At 41.0% G+C, this 16991-nt stretch overlaps 1 protein-coding gene across 1 annotated transcript in view; it reads left to right on the top strand.

The window, feature by feature from the left end:
- Window positions 1–15571, top strand: part of CA12 (carbonic anhydrase 12) — a 32938-nt gene extending 17367 nt beyond the window's left edge. Inside the window, exons 3-10 of the mRNA XM_077472331.1 lie at window positions 2832–3008; window positions 3100–3242; window positions 6161–6253; window positions 8193–8256; window positions 9987–10144; window positions 10365–10491; window positions 10585–10672; window positions 11903–15571. Of these exons, the coding sequence (XP_077328457.1) occupies window positions 2832–3008; window positions 3100–3242; window positions 6161–6253; window positions 8193–8256; window positions 9987–10144; window positions 10365–10491; window positions 10585–10672; window positions 11903–11972 (920 nt within the window). The 3' untranslated portion in view covers window positions 11973–15571. The remainder of the gene's footprint in view (window positions 1–2831; window positions 3009–3099; window positions 3243–6160; window positions 6254–8192; window positions 8257–9986; window positions 10145–10364; window positions 10492–10584; window positions 10673–11902) is intronic.
- Window positions 15572–16991: the final 1420 nt, after the last annotated feature.

Raw genomic sequence — 16991 nt, 5'->3', positions numbered from 1 at the left:
GTCAGTCTTGCTATGCCTCGTGGGACTTGTAGTTCTACAACAGCTGGAGGTCCACTAATTGCATATCCCTGACCTCCCAATAAAAAAAAAAAATAAATGCATCTTCCCCAGGAAAACATATGATCTGTAATAAACCAGCCACTCCACTAGCCAGCTCAATAAAAAGGGAAGACGTTTGGCCTTTTTTTGACTGCAAGTATTGTACACCAAAAGCCTCAAGGTTACGGAACTATTTTTCTAAACTTGTGCAAAGGTTTAAGATGATCACATGAACTGTCCCTTTCAAAAGAATTCTTAGAAGCATAGGGGCCAAGTCTGCATTCCTTGGTGCAATATCTAAGTTTACCGTCTAGGTAGAGCCTGTTGCATCTGGCCTTATCTGGAAATCTGTCCTAATTCTATGTAGCCCGTTCTGATTTTGAACTCTATACATCATACTTTGTATATAATGTTTCAAATTGACATGTTTCTTTTTAACATGTATTTTGTAAACGTTTGCATTGCTACAATAAGTACAGTGCAAATAATGGGCTTTTTTTTTTCTTTTTTTTTTTCCTCCAGTAAGAGCAAACTGGTAACTATGGGCAAGTGTAAGAACCAGATATAAATCGCTATAAGATATCTAACACTGAACCAAATCTAGAGAATTGCAGCAGTACCATTTAACAATGTCAACTAATAAGTCATGCAGCACACTACGATCACTGGACTTTGACAAATTCCTAAATTGCCTGTCTGCCACACCAAACTTTTCCCGTATAATAATAAAATTTACTTTTAATATTTTTTTTGTAGGGATGTGTGTATGTATAAATTTTATTTATAGCTTTACAAGTGTCACAGTGTACCTCCAAATTAGAGTCGTGTACAAAAGCTGTCATAAAGGCTACTGTGTCAAATCTTAACATTTCCATGGCACAGTACATTGGTAGACCTGTGTTTTTTTTTGTTTTGTTTTTCCGCAGTTAGGATTACTTGGGCATACATTCACCATTTTAATTTCCTATCTCGGCAATGCTGACAGTGCTATTTCTTCAGTGCATATATGTACCTCATTTGACAGCAAGTTACACGTATGAAGTCTTTCGTGCTTCCAACGGATAAAAATTTTTTTTAGCAGAGAATTGGGGATGCCACGATGTGGTAGAGCTCCGCGAAATGAGACTCCTTAGGCCTCAGCTGCCCCTGAACTCCCCTCAATGTTATCTTATCGGTACATCTACACTGAGTCATATAGTTGCTTCTAAACTCAACTGCCTGGAAACATCATTTGAAATGCCAAATGCCTGTAACGGCTTGTACTCGCATTTCGTTTATAGATAGTTTTTAATGGAGATGCATTTCTAAACATTTGCAATGCAAAAAAAACTCTTCTAAACGTGGCGCAATAGATGTGGTGTGTTTTTTTTATTTTTATTTTTATTTTTTTTTAACATTGGTTACAGTCTGTCACTTGGTCCTCCTTGGGAGTTAAAAAATAAATAAAAATGAGGGTATGTCTTCTTCAGAGCTACAACAAGCAAATGCACAAGGGTGGAGTATTTGCTGAAGACCTTATATTTGTGAGACTAACCTATGAACAATATTTCAGTAGTCAGATCCTTTTTTCTAAATGAGATTACAGAAACAGTATGTGCATGAAAACCATACTGCATATGGCACCCATGTTGGTATTGATGGCTTTAAAAATGACTGGGCCAGGTTTGGTAATGGGAAAGGTAAAATATCCTCAGAATGTGATGAACAAGGATACCATCTCCCCATTCAGCTTGGGTCTGAAGTTACATTTCCAAAGAGGAAGTCCTGATGGAGTTCTTGCTGTCACTGACAATCGCTGTTAGTAGGACACTGCAGCCTTTGTCACTGGCAGCACAAAGCTCTTCAGTAGTATCTGTTCATTATAAATGCACCTGGTAATTACCTTCTAAGGAAACTGCCTTTTTCTTCATGCAGCTGGTTGCACTGCATTTTGAACAAACATGATTATGTTGTGTTTCTTACCATTGATTACACTGCATAGTACCATTTTAGATGACGTGTACATACATGAATTTGCAATAATTTTATCCATATTAAATCTTTTGTCAATTTTAGAGTCAAATATGTCTATTACATTTTTAACAGGGTGATGCATTACCAAGTGTATTACATTTGAATGTTCAGAACAGTAGGTATATACCAAACATTCTGCATTATGATTGTAGTTCGGGTAGAAACCGACATGGTTTCTTGTCACTTTTTTATATGCCGTCCCTTTTGATATGTAATATATTCATGAGGTCAACACCATGTGTATATACTGGTTGTTGGTTATGAATGGCAAATCCGCTTTGCACTATAAGTGCAAAGTGCATTTGAAATTGCACTGAAAGCGCACTTGGAAGTGCAGTCGCTGTAGATCTGAAATGAGGGGAAGCTCTGATTTTATTATCCAATCATGTGCAAGCTAAAATGCTGTTTATTTTCATTGCATGTCCCCCTCGGATCTACAGCAACTACACTTCCAAGGGCAATTTCAGGTGCACTTGTAGTGCAAAGTGGATATGCCTCTAGTAAATGACCCCCACTGTGTACTCTATGATAAGTAAAATAAAACTCTACACTCCTAAAATACAGTAACTACAGCATCAAGAAGTGTAATGTTTTGTGTACTTCTGAAGAAGATGTATTAGAGCTGATACATTGGTTTTATTACTGGGAGGGGAGCAGAGATGATACGATTAGGAAGACTTTTTTGAAAGGATTGACCTTACAATTAATATATAAAATATACCTTTTCTAAACATTGAATTCTTGGGTGGATATATATTATAATTATTTTTTTTTTTTAGGTAATGGAGAGGACAACTGGGCAGTACAGTATGGTTTTTGTGGTGGTGTCCATCAGTCACCCCTCGATTTCCATCGTGGCATCTTGCAGTATGACTCCAGACTAGAACCCATACGCCTGTATGGATATAATGTTTCCAGTACAGAATCCTTCACTATATCAAACAACGGACATACAGGTATAGCTCAATACTTAGGTAATTCTTTGTTTCTAGTTCGCAGTTATTTAATGTGAGATACTGAATAATTTTTATTTTTTTTTTAAAACAGTGTCTATGAGTCTGCTTTCAAATATGCATATGGAGATCCCACCTTTTCGCTATATTGCAACACATCTTCACTTTCATTGGGGCACCCTAGCCAATCCTAAAGGCTCTGAGCACTGTATTGAAGGCAAAAGGTTTTCAGCTGAGGTAATATGCCTGGATAAAGCATCTGAGGGAATAATGGGAAGCGCAAAAAAAAAAAAAAAAAAATGTGGTACCTTCCAACAAAATGAATTTAAAAAGCCAAGGCTAAATAGGATAGGGTGAATAAACTTTAAAGCCCAACTCTGGGAAAATTTAAAAACCCTCCCTAGCAGTGATGTTGCACCTGAACTGCAAGGGTTATGGGCCCTACATTGGCCATGATGGCACCATAGGACCTTTTAGACTGCTAGAGTGCAATGGAGAAGAGGCTGCCAGAACCAGTCTAGCAGTGCAGAGAAGGATTGGTTTCATGCTGGCTTGGTAGTGGTAAGTGGAGCCTCTGTGAAGATCAGCTGTAACTTCAGCTGCAGTCCTGACCAGCAGCAGAATTTGGGCATGTTGTTAGATGTGTAAGTTGCCAGGACAGAGATCACAGTGCCACAGGGGAAGCCGAGGGGTAGGAAGGCCAGAAATTTAGAAAGCAACTTTCCATTGCAACATAGATTTATCTGCTGCATTGACCACTTTGGATGTGCTACCCATTTGGGTGCCTAACTTGGGCACAACATAAAAGTACTACTGCAAGGGTGGATTCTTCCTAATTCTGGGAATTGTCATTTAACGGTCGATACTGTGCATGTGTAGTAGTGACAGAAATTGGGCTACCAGCATGAAAAAGTTTCCCATAACTTGTGTTCCTTATATGTCACAATGATGAAGGGTGCTGCAAGTTATTTGTGATGGGATACTTCTGTGCTGGAAGCTAATTTCTGGTATGTGGGGGGAAATTGGGAGGTTAGAAGAGATCAGGAGCACTGCCACTAACTGCTGGTTCCTGCACGGCTTCCTATGCATGCTCCTTGGAACCCAGTAAACATCTGGGAGATGATTAGTCTCCTGGCCGCATAGAAGTCTATAGGTCTGGCAGATGTGCAGGCAGTGGGAAGTAAAAAAATAAAACAAAAAAAAAAAAATGCACCAGTTACCATAAAATGTTGCAAAACATTGGTAGACTTGGTGTTAGAACTGAGAGTATACAGCAAAGGAGTGGAGGGGGTTTAGGTTAGATCAGCACACTAAACTTGGTGCACTGCAATGGAAGGTAAACATGAGTTGCATTAAGACGGCCATTCATCAAGAATAGGTTGCCAGTGGCTGAGCTTGGAGTTTCTGGGCTCTCTGCCCACTTCTCCCTCTGGTGACATCGCTCTCTCCTCGGTGGAGCCATGGAGGCTCTGTGCACACAGGGGAATTGACAAAGGGTGGCACAAGCACCATGCGTAGTGGCTGTAAGTCGTTACATATAACCAGTGAAGTGACTGCCCTCAAATGATGCATAGAGCTGAAACCAATCCTCCTACGTATGTTGTACCTGTTTATCTGCCTCAATCTGTCCTGTACAGCCTTCTAGAGCACAGAGCTGAATGTAATCTGAGGTCAGACTAGAAGAAAGTGAGCCCCCATTTTTACAGACTCAGAGAAACCTAAAGCTAAGGGTATATGAGCCCTCTGCTGTGTACATCTTCTGGGAGGTTAAGGTGGGGCCCTCCAGCCGTTGCAGATCCACAAGTTCCATCATGCCCTTGGGAGTAATTGTAACTGCCAGCCTTGCAATGCCTCGTGGGAAATGTAGTTCCACAACAGCTGGTGGGCCCCAGGTTGCCTACACCTGGCTTAATCGACTAGGAGTGACTTGTGCAGCTAGCAGAGATTAGAGGAACCAGGCTTGGTGCTTTGGTTTCAGGCTAGTACACACTATAGTCTGATGTGCTTTGTCCATTATTCACATCTGAGATTTACAACCACTTTAATTAGAAGGGAAGAAAAAAGCGATACAAGCCCCTTTGTTAATTTAGGAGGGATCAGTTCTCTGTTCTGTGGATGTGATAAATACAGCGTAGAGAGCTGGAGCTGCATGTTCCTATCTCTCTGCCATAGGTGTGAACAGCCTATTGCATTAGGGTGTGCACCTCAAAGCTCAAACACATATGTATGTGTGTATGTACAGTATAGTGGCAGTGTGAATAAAGCAATGATCCCTGATAAGGGGGCTTGGGGGAAATATCAGGGGTCTAAACAGGTGAAATCTGCGCCACACGGGGTGATTAGGGTGTGCCCAGGAGTATGCTCTCTGCCCTCCCAGCCCTTGCTTTCTCAAAGCGGGAGGAAGGAGGAGAGTTAACTCTACAGGCTCTGCACATACTGTGAAATCGCAACACGGGCAGAGAGAGGGATGTGAACTGTCTGCTGTGGCTCACATTCCATATGCCAGGTAACACCTGGCAGGAATCTGTGGAAGTTTTCTATATGGCAGACCTGTGCTAATTTTCTATTTCACTCTGAAATAGACCTGTTTCAGGCCTATCTGCAACAGTTTATTTGCTCTCCTAATGAGGCGCACGCAACACCTGACCGTTTCCTGTGCCATAATAATGGCGCAGGAAGCCTAGTTAATTCCCGGAGCTATATGAATAGAAGAAGCCCACCACTTCCATTACAACTGAACACTTCCGATGTGGCAGCCATCGTGTAGAAGTCCAAGCTCCCAAATGTATTCTTTGACAGTAAGGATTGGCTAGAATAGATAATGTAGTAAAGTGTTGATGAAACTACCCTGATGGTTTGGGGTTGTGGGTGTCACACAGAAGTGGGGGAGGGGCACATAAAACATAATTTAATCTTTTTCTTGTTCAGTCGTGTACATGATCTTTACACATTAATGCCTAGTTGTGTGCTTAGGTTTTGTAAAACGTCCCCCTATCATACTTTACGCTTTAAATACTTGTATTCCCTTCTATTTCACCCTACATACTTTTAAATTTTATTACAACATAAATCTCTCTCACAAGCTATCAATGCAATTTCTATCTTAACCTGAATAAGTACATTCAACACTTTTTTTTTTTTTTTCTTTCCTGCAGCTGCACATTGTACATTATAACACCAAGTATGCAAACATGGCCATCGCGATGGAGGCAGCAGACGGTTTGGCTGTGCTGGGAATTCTTATTGAGGTGAGACACAGAGCACATTTGTTGTATGTGTGCGTGAATTAATTTTATGTTCACGTTCTCTCCAGATATTTTGATGTATTATAACATGGAGCTTCGGAGTGCCCGTTCACACAGGGGCGACGCGACTTGCAGCGCGACTCAGATGCGACCTGCACACGACTTCAGCGGTGACTTGAAAAATGACTTCTGTATAGAAGTCAATGCAAGTCGCCTGAAGTCGCCCCAAAAATAGTACAGGAACCTTTTTCTAAGTCGGAGCGACTTGAGTCGCTCCTATTAGAACGGTTCCATAGTACAGAACGGAGCACGACTTGTCAGTCGGCTAAGTCACCTGACAAGTCGCGATAGTGTGAACGGGCACTAAGGCACTTGGTATCTCTCTTTTGGGTCCTAGTTTTTCTCTAAAAACAGCTAAACCTAAATATAAAGAATAGGAGCAAATGTGTGATATGATGTTGACTTAATGTCTTGATTCGGACATTTTCACTGCTCATCTTAGAGGGGGTCACAGGGGAAACAGGGTGAGTAGGCCAGCCTAGACATCCAGGCACACAGAGATCGATTCATCAGAACTGGAGCAGATGTACATGGAAACCAATCGGTTTCCTTTTATTTTGAAAGCCTAAAGTGGAACTTTACTAAATATTTGTGTACAAACAGGATTCTAAATGCTGAAGAGAGCTAGAGATGTCAATGGGTAGCAGGAGTGCTTGAAGTGGTTGTAAAGGCTCAAGGTTTTATACCTTCATGCATTCTCTATGCATTAAGGTAAACCTTCTCTGTGCAGAAGTCCCTCCCAATACTTATCAGAGCCCAATCGTGATCCAGCGACGTGCCTAGAGACTCAACTGTCAATCGCAGCCGGAGAGAGGGGGCAGGGCTGAGACGCAGCACTGTATATGAATGGACATGCAGTGACAGCAGCTCAGGAGCCCCCACAACAAGCTGCTTTCTCTGGGGGCACTCAGCAGAGAGGGGCCAGGAGCATCGGCAAGGGACCCGAGAAGGAGGAACAGGGCGGTTCTGTGCAAAACTACTGCACAGAACCGGTAACTATGACATGTTGGTTATTAAACAAAAATATATATTACTTTGAGGATATTGCATTGCTGGAGTGGAGCAGAAGTTTACATCTTATTATAGAGTATAGTTTTTTGCTTTAACTGAACAAGCTGAAGATGGAGGCTGATTGGTTGCCATGCCCAGATACTACAGTTTCAATAAACTCCTTGCATGAGGTTTCCAAGGGGATCATTTCATTCAGGGAGCATTTTCAAAGATGTCATGCCTAAGTAATAGTTTGTATCGTTTCATACTTCATCATGGTTGTCTGTCTAGCCAGGATTTGTTTTGCCTTCCTCTGGACCAACACTATTAGAATGTTTCAACTTCACATCCCCCACCCTTCAAGACATAGTACCCTTTGCAGAAACATTAAGAATGCTTTACAAGAATTGATCTAAGAACAACTTGGTGATTTTGAAACCAGTTTACATTGAGACTTGTGACAGAACATTGAGTTTGCCTAGTGTTCTCAGTAATTTGTGATATGATACCAGATCATGTGTTAAGATTAGCATAAGCTCTCAATTGGTTAGTCTGGTATTCTTGGGTAAGAAAACTGGACCATGGACAAAAATGTCTTCCTCTAAATGGGCTTGTTATGAGTACAACCTAAGGTTTATGGGGGGGGGGGGGGCTCCCAATACCTGTCTTATGCATACAGATAATTTCCAAAGGGTGTTTTGTTTTATTTTTTTATTTATTTAATTTTTTTAAAAATTTTTGTAGTAGCAAGATCTCAGAAGAAGGTGAGTGAGATTGGGACATTGTAGCTTACGTTTTGAGCAAGGAAGTAACCTGTTATGAAGAGGCGATTTGAGGTGGATATCAAGTGGTGTGTGTATGTATTTATATATTATTTTTTTTATTTTTACAGATTGGTTCTTTCAACCCTGCATATGATAAAATCTTTAGTCAGCTGACAAATGTCAAATACAAAGGTGAGTGTTTGGCTATTCTGTTACAATGCTAGTAAATCAATCTATCAGATCAGACATAGGAACTAGCTTGCAGTTTACTAAAGGGGTGCAAAATAAAATCGGTAATGCAAAACTGGCTTAGAATGAAAAAAAGAACATGCATACATGACAGAATATGAAAGCTGCACAAACATGGACTCTTCATAGCAATGTTTCTGTGACTCCGTGTGTGTGTGTGTGTGTGTGTGTGTGTGTATAGGACCACTAATAATGCAGTACTTTGTCGCAGTAAGTGGGCTTAAGCACCATATAGCAATATGGTGTGACCAAATCCCCATATACATTTTTATTTTTTGGAAAATGTTCAGGTGTTTTAAATAACCTTGCAGGAGTTGGATGTTTTTATTTTATTGTTGTTGTTTGTTTTTTTTTTTTTTTTGTTTTTTTTTTACATGTGTGCGCTATATTTTGTTCTGTTTTTATGATCCTATGGCTGCACAGTCTTTAATGCATCATTTAAGGATTGCCCCCAAATATTTTGTTTGTCAATGTGCGTAAAGTCTCTTAGACTGTACAATAGTCAAGCTGAGAATCGCCTATTTAGTAAAAATGCACAGAATACAAACTGCTACTTGCAGCCAACCATACACAGCATCCCTTCTCAGTGACGCAGACTCATCCCTTTTTATCCCAAAGAATGACAAAGCAGTGGTAGTTGGAACAATCATTAATTCACGACTGGACTACGCAAACTCGCTTTACATAGGATTACCACAATATCAACTTGCGCGATTACAACTGATCCAAAACACGGCGGCAAGGCTGATAACAGGAAAAAAAACCTGGGAATCCATCTCTCCTTCGCTGAGGAGCCTACATTGGCTAACCGTAAAAAAATCACGTTCAAGACCCTTTGCCTCACCCACAAATGCGTGCATAGAGAAGCTCCGCAATACCTAATGGAGAAAATAAATCATTACACACCAAACCGCAGTCTTCGATCGGCCAACAAAAACCTCCTCCTCGTGCCCAAAGCCCGGTATAAATCCAAGGGGGATCGGAGATTCGCTGTCCAAGGGCCTCGGCTATGGAATGCTCTACCAATCAACATCCGCCTGGAAAAAACTCAAGACCTTCCTCTTTTAGCAGATGATCAAAGCTCGCCACAGCGCCTAGAGGCGATTCAGTTCGCATTGTGCGCTATACAAGTATTTCATTCATTCAGTGATGTTCAAGATAGTTCTGGTAACACAGGTTAATGCATCAAAGAATTAAGAGCCACCCCACTGAAACTGAATTACTCTGGTAGCAATTGGGGAGGTGCACCGTGCAGTTGCTGGGTCTTTAGGTTCCTGCTCAGCTGTCACAACACCAGCTCTTGACAATGGAGGGCCTCACGTCACCTGACTGCAGATCACTTGCTCAGCTCATCTGCCTTCTCAGGTGTAGCTTCCCTGAGCTGCTCAAGGAAGCAGAGATGCCTGTCTTTGCTGGGGGTGTCCAGAAACTCATGGAAATATGAAAGTTAAATGACCCTGTATTTGACATCAGTGAGTAATTAGGATCTCTCCTAAAGCATATCTAATTGTTACCTACCACCAATATCCTGTGGTGTGGGGTGTGGTGTGTGTTTTTTTTTTTTTTTTTTTTTTTTTTTTTTTTTTTTTCTTCTGTAGTTCTTACTTAATTTATGGTAATGTGTTTGGAAGGCATCTTGAATAGATGGTTTTAAACTTTTCACTGTCATACAGGGCAAACTGTCCAAATTCCAGGGTTTAATATACAAGATCTTGTGCCCAAGAGCCTGGACGAATATTATCGGTATGAGGGTTCCCTTACTACTCCACCCTGCTATCCCAGTGTCTTATGGTCCGTTTTTCACCATCCTATGTTCATTTCGGAGGACCAGGTAATGTGGTGTCTTTAATGTCGTCTAGTATCTCATTCGCTCACTAATATACATATAATGCACTTTCCGGCCAATAATTGGTTTGGTAAGGGAGGGGGGGGGACAGGCAGGTGAAATGAACACTCAATACAGGGCTTTGTTTTGTTATCTAAAACCATATTGTTAAAAATAATTAACCGGTACTATTTTGGTAAGTGTCAAATCTAATGTTTACTTGCAGCTGTCAGTTTTGGAGACCGCCCTATACTGCTCGGGGAAGAACACTTCAGCACCCATAGAGATGACGAATAATTATAGGCGGCTGCAGCGAGAAGGTGACAGGCTGGTTTCTGTCTCTTTTAGGGAAGGTAAGTTGGCAGTCTGGATGAAGATGGTCGCTCAGCTGGAACTATAATCTGAGAAATCTGCCTGTTGGCTGATGTTTCTTTCTCTGTACACAGGTGTTGTCCTTTCCGTTGTTTTGGCCTGTGTGCTCGGTGTTTTAGTCATTATTTCAATCACCTGCTGGTTGTTTCACAGGAAGAAACGGTAGGAAGCTTTTGTGGTCTATTAACATGGAATGTTGTTCTCCAAATCCTTTAGATTTCACAAGCAATGCGTTAAAACAAAAAACACAACTATACTATATTTTCTGTTTCTTTGGATAGAGTAGAGGGGTAAAACTGCTGATGGAGGAAAAAACCCTCATCTATATCTGTTTCACATTGGGGAGATTTCTCTTCACGCCTCCTTTTTTTTATAGACTCCACAGGAAGTAGGGTGATCCCTTTCCAGTGTGACAGAAATCCCCTCTTATACAGTTGTCAAGAGTCCCCATTGGAAGATTTCTCTTCTATTCCTGTTCTGTGGCAACTTGAAATTCTGGATTCAACCTCCCTTTTAATCCCTGTGACATTGGTGATCAGGGCAGTTTGAGAGAATGATTGTCCCTAATGTGGTTCTAACCCCTCCAGCATTTTCCAAATCTAAAAGGTAGGAAATAATGGCACTTTAGTCAATATGACAGGTGCAGTGGCCAGGAAGGGAAGGGGCACACTGAAGAAGTGGTGTCCAGTATGAACACTCAAACCTCAGTGTCCGGGACTGACCATTTAATGTACAAGTGACAAGTGCGTCAATTGGCTGCAAGCACTGATGCTTTTGGTGTAGCAGCTGACAGAATTCTAAGGGTCCTTTCACACGGGGCGGATCAGTGCTGATCCGCCCCGTGGATATCTGCTTGTTCAGCGGGGATCGCCGGAGTGATCTCCGCTTAGCAGGAAGATGACCGGTCCGTCACTGCACAGGGATGGACCTGTCAGTGCCGCTCTCCCCTATGGGAGATCAGGTGACGACAGACCGCAGTGTCCGTCGTCATCCGATCTAATGACTGATGGGAAAAATAGCTTTTTCCTCCGTCACACTTTTTCGGAACGGAGCGGGTCAGATGTCAGCAGACTTGTCACCGCTGACATCCGACGCTCCATAGAGCTCTATGGAGCAGCCGTTCAGGTCCGCCTGAAAAACTGACAGGCGGAGCTGAACGGATCGTCTGTGTGAAAGGGGTCTTAGGGGTGTCTAAGACCACCCACCACCACTGCATATAAAAAAATCTGAATATTAGAACAGGTTAGATTTACTAATCACTTGCATGTACTGTATACTTTAAAAGAAATAGTCATCATTTTTAAGATGTCCTGCACCCGGGCTTCTTAAAATGCACACATGGGCATTTCTGTAAAGTGTTTTACAATGGTGTTGCCATTTTCTATTTTGCAGGAGCAAGAAAACCAAGAATGTTGTCTACACAGCTGCTGTTCGTATGGAGGAAAACACATCTAAAGTATGACATGTGTAATATTATCACAATTCCTTTTTTATGAGACTGTCCAAAGAAAGAGGAAGCCCATCAGAAGTCTGCTCCACCTGTCTACTGAACACTTATGAATCCTGGAAACCCTTAGTCATGGAGGAAGACTTTTTAAATACTCATATACTGTATCTTATTTTGTAATCCTGAGAATAATTTTTCTTACAACACTTCCCTTTTTTTTAAAGAAAATGCAAATTAATTTGAATGACAGGTTATTGTTCAGATGCACACTAGACAGACCATCAGGATAAGGAACTTTGACACATTCCGCACAAAGGTTGCCCTTACCATTAAGTAGTAGTAGTATGCGATCTTGATCTCTGTCTATACCATGCATCTTTTTGAATAAACCTTTAATCAAGTAGGGAGCCCATTTTTAAATTTCTAAATTCCTGGCTTTTATGCTGACCCTTGGTACCTTGAGTCATTGACTTGGGCCTCGTACACAGGATATGAAAATCCGAAGGGAAAATTCGTAAGACAAGCTGTCTGCGGATTTTCGGTTTGTTCGTACAGTTCTTTTGACAGCTGATTTCACTTTTTCATCAGACAAAAGCTGGATGTGCAGGCTATAAAATTTTTGTTGGATGTGAACTCAACGTTCTATTTTCGGATGGTCAGTACAGAAATCGTCACACAAAAGTCAAAAGTACAAATGCACATGATCGGAATCAAGGTTTCACTGGGTAAGAGTTTGGTCTTGTAAACTACTGTTCGTAATGTGGCAATTGATGAAATGTCGAAATGCAGTGCACATGCTCATCTTTAATGGGAACATGAAACTGCTTTGCATGTAGTTATGCCAAACATATTTTAAAAGGCATTTGTTTTGTACGATCTGAAAATCGCAAATCAATGCTTGCCAAACTTCTACTAACACAAAATTGGCAGAAGGGGTCCAAAGGGTGGCACTTGAGAAATGAACTTCCTCTTTATACTCTCATAGTACGTTACTACGTTCATGTTTTGTCAAACGTCAATTTGCGGATAGTTGGTATGCTAGACAAAATCCTGCACACGCGCTTTTGACAAAAATCAGATGCTCGGTCGTACAACAATCAAACGATGCGTATGAGGCCTTAAGGTAGTCATACCTAAAGATTGATTTTGTTCAGTTCAGATGACTGGATCTTTTGCTGCAGTCTATTGCAATCTGGTAGCTGACAACACTGGTTGTCAGAATACCTGAGCAGTGCCTACATATGATTGGATGACCCTGCCCCTTTTAACAAAAGTGGGTTGATCAATCCAGTTGTTGCCCATAGGGCCACTCACGAAGCAAATTTTTGCCAATTTTACCATGAATCAGACAAAATTTGATGCCCATAAGGCTAGACATTATTAGAGCAAATTTCTTTCCTGCAACTACAGGTGCTGACAGGGGAATCCCTCCCTCGAGCCACTGTGTTCTCTTGGAGGTGGGGGAAGCCATCCCCGCTGGAAGAACACAGTGGTTGCTAGTGTTGCTAGAGGCAACAGCCGCTAGCGATCACATGTAAAAATCCATCAGGCTGGTTGTATCCAACTTGATCGATCATGGTTCAAATCTCAGCCTGTTTACCAGGAACCGTCTATGGCCAGCTTTAGACCAAATTATTCTGATTAGCAAAACTAGAGGAGAGTCAAAGGTCCTTATCTGCAAACTTGTTCCAGGTCAGTGATTCAAAGCATTGAAACAAGAAGACATGTCAGATGGCCAGCTAGTATTTTGAAAATATTGAAAAGTATTTCGGAAACAAAAAAAAAAAAAAAAAACCCGTAAGCTGGATCCAAGATATCAAGGACAGTGTTGCCAATAACAACCAGTCACATTCTAGCTGGCATTACCCAGTGCAGGTTCCAAACTTGAAAGACTTGTACGGCTTGCTATATGCAACACCCACTTTATGTCCAGACATTTTCCATAAACGAGAACCATTATTGGCTACTGTATAAATGCATACCTACAGATGACTGGCCATGTTTACCAAGCTAAAATGACAATATAATTGCTTCTTCCTCTTAAAATATATCATAGATGGTGTTTATGTAAAATGGCCTGTACACACGATCCAAAAATTGGACGACAGATCATCTGATGTTTTTCGTGAAATAGTAGAAATTTAATAGGTTACTAAAGTCACAAATTCTCGGATGAGAGAAAAAAAAAAATCAGAAGTGATGTCATGTGTTGTGTATTTGTATTTTCGGACATAAATTGTACGATCTGGTATCGTATGAGGAACATTTTCATGCTTGTCCAAATTTGTCGTGATCAGCTCTGTACTAACAATCCGATTATCATACTAAAGTATTTTTATCCGCTTTTCGGATTGTGTGTACGGGCCATAACAGATCTTCCCCCCCTTCCAGAATGAGGTGCCCATTTTTAAGAGATTATTTCCTCAAGTGATCAGTCTTAGAATTAGATGGTGATCTTCAAATTATTCCTTTAAAATGTATTCATTTTATTTTAAATGCTGGCAATGCCTTCTGTTTTTAAAGATTCCTGTATTAGTGATATTAAATGGTACATCTTAAAGTAGAAGTGCGGTCTAAATCTAAGCTTAAACCTGCTCCATCAAATGTTCTAATCCCTATACTAGCTATCTTGTAAAGAAAAGATGTCTATCTTTATCTAATCTAAGGATGATCTGGTCATGTGATCTCCCCAGTGTCAGTTTCAGGGGAGAGGAGACGGCAGCATCTGCCATGCCTGGGTAGTGACATCACCCATAGGCTTACTGTAGGGCATGCGTTGTCGGCTGTCCCTCCTCCTCACCCCTAAAGATGGCACTGGGAATCGATCACATGACCGGACTGGACTTCCCTCCAAAATAGGTATGTGTACAGACTAGTTGGCATGGGGCTTGGGATGGGGCAGGGGGGGGAAGGTTTAGGCCAAGATAGGTTTAATCCAGACTTCTGCTTTAAATATTTATTTACGCACTACCTCTAGTTACATTTTATTACCTAGATCTAAGCTGCAAATGCAGCACTGTAGCCGTTTTACAATCCTTTTCCAACAACTTCCTAGTTTCAGAAAATTGGTGTATGCTGGACTGTATATTGCCTTCAATAGAGTCCAATGGAATGCACTATATGTCCTGTAGTATTTTTAGAGGTGGCATAACATTATCTTTTTATTCTGTTTTCGATAAATCTGTATTATGCTGCAGTGTGATGGTACGTTGCTTGTCTCACTACAAACTGCAAAGCACACAGCCTTCAAGTATTTTCCACTTTCCAGCTGTAAGGAAGGCTCAGCCTACGTGAGAAAGTGAACGTTTTGTGTGGCACACTGCTTCACACTGTTACATTTCTCAATACGCCTTCTATTTGTGAACCACAAGTGTCATAATATTTGCACATTATTGAGCCACACGAGTTCTGAATTTTTCCAGTTCTCCAAAAGACAATAACTTACCATACAGAGCAGTATTGCATGGTAAAACCTCAGTTTCAGTAATATAGATATTGTATGTATATTATGGTTTGCTATCATTGTGTTTTCAATAAAATCATATGGGTTTATACATTTTATTGATTTTGTATTTTAATGACTGTACAATAAAACATGTTCTTGTAAAACCTTAGTGACTTTGGTTACTTGCATTATGAATGATTGTGATTATCTAGTGTAGCGCTACCCCAGAAGGAGCCACTTGGTAATTTGGATTCTCTGTTATATATTATATAATTTTTTTTTTTTTTTTTTTTTCCGATTGCTCACGCCGTTATACATTGGCGGAAGGGCACGTACAGGCAGATTAATGTACCTGTACGTTGTCCTTTTAAGAAGCGGTTTGCAGGTGCACTTGCCCATCGCGACCTCTGTAAGTGTGATCGTGGGTCCTGCAGACTCTATGTCCACGGGGATACCCGTAATTGTGTCATGGAGAGAGGAAGAATGGGCAAATGCTAATGTAAACAAGCATTTCCCCGTTCTGTCTAGTGACTGGACACTGATCACAGCTCCCTGTAATCTGGAGCAGTGATCAGTGTTGTCACACATAGCCCCCCCCCCCACAGTTAGAATCACTCCCTAGGACACACTTAACCCCTAAAGCACCACCTAGTGGTTAACCCCTTCACTGCCAGTCAAATTTACACAGTAATCGATGCATTTTTAATTGCACTGATCGCTGTACAAATGTGAATGGTCCCAAAATCGCGCAAAGTGTCCGATCTGTCTGCCATAATGTCGCATTCATGATAAAAATTGCTGATTGCCGCCATCACTAGTAAAATATTAATAAAAATGCCATAAAACTATCCCTATTTTGTAGACGCTATAACTTGTTGGGCAAACCAAACGCTTATAGCTTTTTAGTTTTTTTGTTTAACAAAAATGTGGGGAGAATACATATCGGCCTAAACTGAGAAAAACATTTTATTTTTTGAAAAAAAATTGGGGGGGGGGGGGGGGGATTATTTTATTATAGCAAAAGGTAACGCGCTTTTTATTTTATTTTTTTCATAGCGCAAAAAATAAAACCCACAGAGGTGTTCAAATACCACCAAAAGAAAGCTCTGTGGTAAAAAAGATGTTAATTTTGTTTGGGAGCCACGTCGCACGACCGCAATTGTCAGTTAAAGCAATGTAGTGTCGAATCGCAAAAAATGCTCTGGTGTTTGGGCAGCCAAATGGCCCAGGGCTTAAGTGGTTAACTTGACTGTGACTTGGTATTGGGAAGTAGACACAAGACCGTTTTTTTTAGTGGTAAATTTAACTCAATGAATTGGTATGGGTTGGACTCTGGATTAGAGTAAATGGTGGCTGGAGCATACAGAAGGTAGGTTCAGACACAGTCCCCTTAGACAGTATAATTACTATGCCAAGGTAACTTAGAATAGAGTTCTGTACCACTAGACTGTAATCAACACACAAATCAGCAAAGTCTGCAATAAACCATACATATTACTTAATATTGTAATACTATAACTAGTCCACAGTGCATGGTTAGGATATGGTGCAATGTCCCTGAAGAAGTACCCCCTTAGCATAAGCAATGG

Source organism: Lithobates pipiens, unplaced genomic scaffold (assembly GCF_037356315.1).
Source record: "Lithobates pipiens isolate NorthernLeopardFrog02 unplaced genomic scaffold, aLitPip1_a1.2 Scaffold_8, whole genome shotgun sequence".
NCBI lineage: Eukaryota > Metazoa > Chordata > Amphibia > Anura > Ranidae > Lithobates > Lithobates pipiens.
The sequence above is the reverse complement of the archived record's forward strand: the minus strand, read 5'-3'. Positions and strand labels throughout refer to the sequence as shown.